The following is an 8,689-nucleotide window of genomic DNA, read 5'->3' as shown; positions in this document are numbered from 1 at the left end:
GGTTGTGGGTTTTAGTTGGATCAGCATTTTGTGCCTCCTGAGCACCTTTAGCTGACAGCAAAGGTGAGTGATGCAACAACGCCCATTATGACGTAAGTGGCCAGGATGTGATTTCTGCCTGCCTCTCTCAGGGGAAGTATGACATTCACCATCCCCATGTGAAACCCTCTTCCCACCTGGGTACTGGCAATCTAGCCCCTCATGTCATTCCACACCCCAAACAATGGCAGTAACACGACACCACTACTCCTTGCCGCTGAGATCAATTGATAAGCGGGGTTAGCCATCTTCAGTGCAGACTCCTGACCCAGTCCAGGCCTCTCCTCTCTAGCTAACTGGGGACCTCAGGGTCTGTCCCCCAATGTCTCGGGACCTCGCACCCCTCCCCACTCAGGTGCCCACCTCTGTTCTTCCTTCCCTCCCTTCCCATCAGAAAATTCACACACACACAAATATCATCTTTTCACCCTTTGATGTTTATTTTAATCGCAGCCATCAGTTTACTATGTTAGTGTGAGAGTCAGTCTTTTCCTGGTTAACCATTTCTAAGAAAGCAGACCACTGGAGACACAATTCTAAACTGTCTGACCTTTTCTATTCAGTTACTGGCTGCCCAGGTTGTACTTCTCCAGGGTCTCTCATTCTGGGGTGGCTGAGCTTATCTTCTCTTTTGATTCTGCCCCCTTCTTTGACTCTGACGCATATTTTGGTACCTTTTTCGGCTTTGGTTCAGTTTCTCACGTGCACAGGAACGGAGAAAACAGTTTGGTTCTCTTGTGTTCTTCACCTTCTTCGACGGAGTGGCGTACGATCGGATTTTCTTTCTCAAGGTTCCTTTTAGAGGTCTTCTGACCCTCATGGTCATATTTCGTGCCTTGAAAGACAAGAGAACGGTATGAGTTTTGAGGAAAGAGTATAACAACTGAGTTGGAAAGGAGACTTCATGAAAAGGGAGGTGGCCTGATGAGGACTTTTGTGCCAGGCAAGGGCAGTGTAGAGGTCTTGGGCACCAAAGTCAATGGAGAACCTGGGGAGTGTCGATGGAATCATCTTACCTTCACGCTGCCTCTGTATCTCCGTTGCCAAAGGGTCTTCTTTCTTCCTTTCATCCTCGAAGCAAACCGCACTGCAACTCTTCTTGGCTGCCGTGGCTTCCTGGTTCCCTTAGCCATGATGACACCATGAAGTGGCCTAACCCAGAATCTCTGCCTCGGACCTCCCTATATATACCTTCCCAGGACAATGAGGAGCCACACCCTTCACTCTGATTGGTCAGCTAGGCACTCCCCAAGCCAATGGTGGCTTTGGGGGTCTTAGACATCACAATGTACCAGGGTGCCCATCAACATGTGTTAGTGGGTGCTGAGGGAGGCCATGATACAACTTTCCCACCCTTGACCCCTCTGTGTGTCTGATTCTGGGGAGTGGTGATTCAGGGGCATGGTGTTTCTTCTCGTGACCCTCAGACTTTCCTTCAGTGCCCTTTATTCTTTGACTTGGATGTCCCCCTTCAACACTCCTGCCCCCTCCATCCCTGTAGGAACCTCTGCCAAACACTTTTCATCCCATTTCAGCATTTCAGAGTCCTCTAGTCACTTCATCTTTAGACCACCCTCTTCCTATCGGGGGTTCTTGAGGGGCTTAAGGAACTTAAGAGCGAGCAGGTAATTGAGAACAGGTTGGAAGTTCTGTCTACTCCAGTGAGCTTTAGAGACCCCAAGGCTTGGTGAATCTTCAGTCCGTTGCCCCAAGATCTATACACCGTCTCCATAAGATTACACTTCAGAGCAAAGAAAGTGTTAAATGCCTCCTCCACTAATATTGTTGGGGACACTTCAACTCTCATGTTGAGGAGGGAAACTCACTTTGCCCCATCTAGCAGAAAGACATTCCCGATTTAGGCAAAAATGAAGAAAAGGAAAGGAAGGTGCCCAAAGGCAAGAGTCCGTTTTCCACTGCGCCCCTAACTCTTGAGTGAATCACTTCCCCAGTGGGCCCACATTAACAGTGACCATCAGATAGGGCCCACTGTGGAGCTGACCAATAGCTGAGCAAGAGAAGTACCAGTAGGTACCTCATTGATAGTTGGTTGCTTATGGGCAGGGCCCAGGGTTGCACTGTCCAATTGCTAGGCAAAACCAGTTGCTTAGTAACAGGATATGGAGTCATCAGGCACAGCCATGGCTACCTGCTAAGGGCTGTGCTCATGCTGCTCTGTTACCTAAGGATACGTTGGGTCCAGTGTGCTTTACTCTGTTTAATGGACTCTGTTCCAAATCAGGATTTGATTTCACAGGCTTCTTTAACTGTTGTACATCATTCTTGTCATTGTATTCCCAGGCATGCCTGTCAGCAGTGCTCATCTATATGCCCCTCCAACAGCTGCCACATGATCACATGTGCCGCATATAGCATAGCTAATATTTCAAAGCCAACAAGAATGTGAAAGCCAGCCCACCTTGAGAACTACTTTGACAAACCTTCACCTCACAGTGATTCTTATTCTATGCACAGTGTAACAGAGCAGAGTGAGCACAGCCCTATGCAGTTAGCCATTGGGGTGCTTCTTTTCAACGCACCCTGATCCTAGGCAGCAGGTGTGGCTCAGCCTTGCTTGGTGCCTCAGAGGGCCCCATTTACAAGCAGCCAACTGTCTAGGAGTGGCCATTCATTGTCCTGCTCAGCTATTGATCAGCACCACAGTGGGCCCTGCCCACAGTTACTGTCAATGAGGGACCATTCATTGGGGAAGTGATTAAGTAAGGGTGGTGTGGTGGTCATCAGGTGGAAAGTGAGAGAAGAGAGATTCTGGCATTCTTCTGGAGGGCCTGGAGATCACCCAACGTTGCGCCAGTGGGTGAGCTGGATGGTCCCAGGGAATAGACTGGGGACTACATCCTTTAGTGATTCAGAGCCCTCACTAAGTCCCTCCCCTAGCCTTGGCCCAGGCCGTGCGGAGCGGTGAACCTCTCCCCCATCCCAGTCTCTGCACCTTAATAGCAGGTGGCCATCTTTCTGGGTCTCAGGCTGTGAGAACTGGTCTCCTCAGTTGGACAGCTTGAGGAGACAGGACCTATTGTGTTGGGTACCTGGCTCCATCAAGGATGAGAGCTGGGTCGAATATGGGAACCTTGCCCTGAAGGAGCTGCCAATGGAAACCTGTTTCTCTTTGACCAGGATGGGACATTTCACGGTGAAAGGTGTTCCTTGAGACTTTGCCCTCTCTTGTCAGGACAGAAAATGACATTCATCTGATAGAGATATTTAGGCACATTATTACCTGACCATGACCTAACCTTAAGCACAAAGGGTGTGACACCACGAAGTCTGAAACAACGTACCACAACTTTCTCTAACTTTGCTTTTAAACATACTTACTGAAAACGTTCAGTAACTTTGGGTTCTTAGGGCAAGAGCCACCCTCATCCTTGTATGAATCTGTAATCAACCTTTCCCTGTCCCAAACTCAAACATTTCATTTTGATGGGCCTCATTCTGCATCAAGCACATGGACTTGCAATTGTGGTAACAACAATACTGTCTAAGGGCTGACTTTGCCTCTCTGAAACAACAGCAGAGACTGGCCAAGTGCTCACAGTCATCCATAATATACCCACTCATTTGGCTTGGCTGAGCTTTAGCCAACCTTCTCTCCTCTGAACTTCAGCTTTCCCCCAAGCTTGAGCAGGCACAAAGCATCAGACCTTTCTGGCTCCCTTAACAGCTCATTCTAAGAATCAGCTCACTACAGAAAGAAACACTTCCTGTCGCACTGCTCCATCATGCTGTCTGTTCATCCATCCCCACCTCTTGACCTATCTCACGCACACACTCACACACACACACACACACAGATACACAAACTCACGCACACACCCAGAGCTGTTGCTCACCCTGCTTATGCTTTCATGTTAACGAAATATCTTTTTCTGTTCCATTTTGAGACATGTTAAGAACGTGTGTTCAAAACATTCTCCCTGTTGCAATCAGTTCTTTTCAGTTGCTCAGTCGTGTCCGACTCTTTGTGACCCCATGAATCACAGCACGCCAGGCCTCCCTGTCCATCACCAACTGTGCATTCAGATGCTTATATCTTTGCTTTGCTCCTTTGCTTTTTGCTTCTCTTCTTTTCACAGCTATTTGTAAGGCCTCCCCAGACAGCCCTTGTGCTTTTCTGCATTTCTTTTCCATGGGGATAGTCTCGATCCCTGTCTCCTGTACAATGTCACGAACCTCATTCCATAGTTCATCAGGCACTCTATCTATCAGATCTGGGCCCTTAAATCTATTTCTCACTTCCACTGCATAATCATAAGGGATTTGATTTAAGTCATACCTGAATGGTCTAGTGGTTTTCCCTATTTTCTTCAATTTGAGTCTGGATTTGGTAATAAGGAATTCATGACCTGAGCCACAGTCTGCTCCTGGTCTTGTTTTTGTTGACTGTATAGACCTTCTCCATCTTTGGTGGCAAAGGATATAATCAATCTGATTTCGCTGTTGACCATCAGGTGATGTCCATGTGTAGAGTCTTACTTGTGTGGTTGGAAGAGTGTATTTGTTATGACCAGTGCATTTTCTTGGCGAAACTCTATTAGCCTTTGCCGTGCTTCGTTCTGCATTCCAAGGCCAAATCTGCCTGTTACTCCAGGTGTTTCTTGACTTCCTACTTTTGCATTCCAGACCCCTATAATGAAAAGGGCATCTTTTTGGGGTGTTAGTTCTAAAAGGTCTTGTAGGTCTTCATAAAACCGTTCAATTTCAGTTTCTTAAGCATTCCTGCTTGGGGCCTAGACTTGGATAACTGTGATATTGAATGGTTTGCCTTGGAGATGAACAGAGATCATTCTGTCGTTTTTGAGATTGCGTCCAAGTACTGCATTCCGGACTCTTTCGTTGACTGTGATGGCTACTCCATGTCTTCTGAGGAGTTCCTGCCCGCAGTGGTAGATATAATTGTCATCTGAGGTAAGTCCACACTTTCCAGTCCATTTTCGTTCGCTGATCCCTAGAATGTCGACGTTCACCCTTGCCATCTCTTGTTTGACCACTTCCAATTTGCCTTCAAAGTAGATACCCCATACTCTTATGTTTAAACCACAAAACTGGCAGAGCTTGGACTACAAAAGATTTTTGGGGGGAAGAATATTTTACGACTGTAGTTATTTAGAAATACTAGGGGATGATGATCAATATAAGACCAGCTTTTAATCAGTCTTATGTTGATACCTGTATCAAAAATCTCTGTCCTGACTTCTCTGGCTGTCCAGGGGTTAGGACTCCATGCTTTCACTAGAAGGGGAACCGGTTCAATCCCTGGTCAGGGAACTAAGATCCCACAAACTGCATGGTGCCCACCACCCAAAAAATTTATCTGTGTGTGGTGATCCTGTTTGTCATCTGCACCGGGATTTGGGCCAGCTCCACTGCCCTGCCCTTGGGAACACACTGCTCCCACCAATTTCTTAGGAAAACAGTGGCCTAATTGATATTTGGTCTGTTCCTCCAAACATTATTTTAATCTTTGGGAGTGCTGGTTGTGGGTTTCAGTTGTATCAGCATTTTGTGCCTCCTGAGCACCTTTAGCTGACAGCAAAGGTGAGTGATGCAACAAAGCCCATTATGACGTAAGTGGCCAGGATGTGATTTCTGCCTGCCTCTCTCAGGGGAAGTATGACATTCACCATCCCCATGTGAAACCCTCTTCCCATCTGGGTTCTGGCAATCTAGCCCCTCATGTCATTCCACACCCCAAACAATGGCAGTAACACCACACCACTACTCCTTGCCGCTGAGATCCATTGATAAGCGGGGTTGGCCATCTTCAGTGCAGACTCCTGAGCCAGTCCAGGCCTCTCCTCTCTGGCTAACTGGGGACCTCAGGGTCTGTCCCCCAATGTCTCGGGACCTCGCACCCCTCCCCACTCAGGTGCCCACCTCTTTTCTTCCCTCCCTCCCTTCCCATCAGAAAATTCACACACACACAAATATCATCTTTTCACCCTTTGATGTTTATTTTAATCGCAGCCATCAGTTTACTATGTTAGTGTGAGAGTCAGTCTTTTCCTGGTTAACCATTTCTAAGAAAGCAGACCACTGGAGACACAGTTCTAAACTGTCTGACCTTTTCTATTCAGTTACTGGCTGCCCAGGTTGTACTTCTCCAGGGTCTCTCATTCTGGGGTGGCTGAGCTTATCTTCTCTTTTGATTCTGCCCCCTTCTTTGACTCTGACTCATGTTTTGGTACCTTTTTCGGCTCTGGTTCAGTTTCTCACGTGCACAGGAACGGAGACAACAGTTTGGTTCTCTTGTTTTCTTCACCTTCTTCGACGGAGCGGCGTACGATCGGATTTTCTTTCTCAAGGTTCCTTTTAGAGGTCTCCTGACCCTCATGGTCATATTTCGTGCCTTGAAAGACAAGAGAAGGCTATGAGTTTTGAGGAAAGAGTATAACAACTGAGTTGGAAAGGAGACTTCATGAAAAGGGAGGTGGCCTGATGAGGACTTTTGCGCCAGGCAAGGGCAGTGTAGAGGTCTTGGGCACCAAAGTCAATGGAGAACCTGGGGAGTGTCGATGGAATCATCTTACCTTCACGCTGCCTCTGTATCTCCGTTGCCAAAGGGTCTTCTTTCTTCCTTTCATCCTTGAAGCAAACCGCACTGCAACTCTTCTTGGCTGCCGTGGCTTCCTAGTTCCCTTAGCCATGATGACACCATGAAGTGGCCTAACCCAGAATCTCTGCCTCGGACCTCCCTATATATACCTTCCCAGGACAATGAGGAGCCACACCCTTCACTCTGATTGGTCAGCTAGGCACTCCCCCAGCCAATGGGGGCTTTGGGAGTCTTAGACATCACAATGTACCACGGTGCCCATCCACATGGGTTAGTGGGTGCTGAGGGAGGCCATGAAACAACTTTCCCACCCTTGACCCCTCTGTGTGTCTGATTCTGGGGAGTGGTGATTCAGGGGCATGGTGTTTCTTCTCGTGACCCTCAGACTTTCCTTCAGTGCCCTTTATTCTTTGACTTGGATGTCCCCCTTCAACACTCCTGCCCCCTCCATCCCTGTAGGAACCTCTGCCAAACACTTTTCATCCCATTTCAGCATTTCAGAGTCCTCTAGTCACTTCATCTTTAGACCACCCTCTTCCTATCGGGGGTTCTTGAGGGGCTTAAGGAACTTAAGAGCGAGCAGGTAATTGAGAACAGGTTGGAAGTTCTGTCTACTCCAGTGAGCTTTAGAGACCCCAAGGCTTGGTGAATCTTCAGTCCGTTGCCCCAAGATCTATACACCGTCTCCATAAGATTACACTTCAGAGCAAAGAAAGTGTTAAATGCCTCCTCCACTAATATTGTTGGGGACACTTCAACTCTCATGTTGAGGAGGGAAACTCACTTTGCCCCATCTAGCAGAAAGACATTCCCGATTTAGGCAAAAATGAAGAAAAGGAAAGGAAGGTGCCCAAAGGCAAGAGTCCGTTTTCCACTGCGCCCCTAACTCTTGAGTGAATCACTTCCCCAGTGGGCCCACATTAACAGTGATCATCAGATAGGGCCCACTGTGGAGCTGACCAATAGCTGAGCAAGAGAAGTACCAGTAGGTACCTCATTGATAGTTGGTTGCTTATGGGCAGGGCCCAGGGTTGCACTGTCCAATTGCTAGGCAAGACCAGTTGCTTAGTAACAGGATATGGAGTCATCAGGCACAGCAATGGCTACCTGCTAAGGGCTGTACTCATGCTGCTCTGTTACCTAAGGATACGTTGGGTCCAGTGTGCTTTACTCTGTTTAATGGACTCTGTTCCAAATCAGGATTTGATTTCACAGGCTTCTTTAACTGTTGTACATCATTCTTTTCATTGTATTCCCAGGCATGCCTGTCAGCAGTGCTCATCTATATGCCCCTCCGACAGCTGCCACATGATCACATGTGCCGCATATAGCATAGCTAATATTTCAAAGCCAACAAGAATGTGAAAGCCAGCCCACCTTGAGAACTACTTTGACAAACCTTCACCTCACAGTGATTCTTATTCTATGCACAGTGTAACAGAGCAGAGTGAGCACAGCCCTATGCAGTTAGCCATTGGGGTGCTTCCTTTCAATGCACCCTGTTCCTAGGCAGCAGGTGTGGCTCAGCCTTGCTTGGTGCCTCAGAGGGCCCCATTTACAAGCAGCCAACTGTCAAGGAGTGGCCATTCATTGTCCTGCTCAGCTTTTGATCAGCACCACAGTGGGCCCTGCCCACAGTTACTGTCAATGAGGGACCATTCATTGGGGAAGTGATTAAGTAAGGGTGGTGTGGTGGTCATCAGGTGGAAAGTGAGAGAAGAGAGATTCTGGCATTCTTTTGGAGGGCCTGGAGATCACCCAACGTTGCGCCAGTGGGTGAGCTGGATGGTCCCAGGGAATAGACTGGGGACTACATCCTTTAGTGATTCAGAGCCCTCACTAAGTCCCTCCACTAGCCTTGGCCCAGGCCGTGAGGAGCGGTGAACCTCTCCCCCATCCCTGTCTCTGCAACTTAATAGCAGGTGGCCATCTTTCTGGGTCTCAGGCTGTGAGAACTGGTCTCCTCAGTTGGACAGCTTGAGGAGACAGGACCTATTGTGTTGGGTACCTGGCTCCATCAAGGATGAGAGCTGGGTCGAATATGGGAACCTTGCCCTGAAGGAGCTGCCAATG

The 8,689-nt window shown here is 48.1% G+C and overlaps 1 protein-coding gene across 1 annotated transcript; it reads right to left on the bottom strand.

Moving 5' to 3' along the window:
• Positions 1-455: 455 nt before the first annotated feature.
• Positions 456-6,727, bottom strand: LOC138929974 (spermatid nuclear transition protein 3-like). The gene is made up of 4 exons (XM_070289621.1): positions 6,591-6,727; positions 6,249-6,409; positions 1,056-1,155; positions 456-874 (listed from the first exon to the last, which is right to left on the bottom strand). The coding sequence occupies exons 1-4, from the start codon at positions 6,705-6,707 to the stop codon at positions 659-661; spliced, it is 594 nt and encodes a 197-aa protein (XP_070145722.1). The 5' UTR covers positions 6,708-6,727; the 3' UTR covers positions 456-658.
• Between the last annotated feature and the right edge of the window lie 1,962 nt (positions 6,728-8,689).

This window comes from Ovis canadensis, chromosome X (assembly GCF_042477335.2).
Source record: "Ovis canadensis isolate MfBH-ARS-UI-01 breed Bighorn chromosome X, ARS-UI_OviCan_v2, whole genome shotgun sequence".
In the NCBI taxonomy this organism is placed as follows: Eukaryota; Metazoa; Chordata; class Mammalia; order Artiodactyla; family Bovidae; genus Ovis; species Ovis canadensis.
This window is presented reverse-complemented; position numbering and strand designations above follow the sequence as displayed.

What these genes read in the sequence shown, in the direction of transcription:
- LOC138929974 (XM_070289621.1), bottom strand. Translation starts at nt 6,707, where the DNA reads ATGGCTAAGGGAACTAGGAAGCCACGGCAGCCAAGAAGAGTTGCAGTG. An exon ending in GATACAGAGGCAGCGTGAAG is followed by an intron (nt 6,410 to 6,590) that starts GTAAGATGATTC and finishes TTGTCTTTCAAG; the next exon opens with GCACGAAATATGACCATGAG. An exon ending in GATACAGAGGCAGCGTGAAG is followed by an intron (nt 875 to 1,055) that starts GTAAGATGATTC and finishes TTGTCTTTCAAG; the next exon opens with GCACGAAATATGACCATGAG.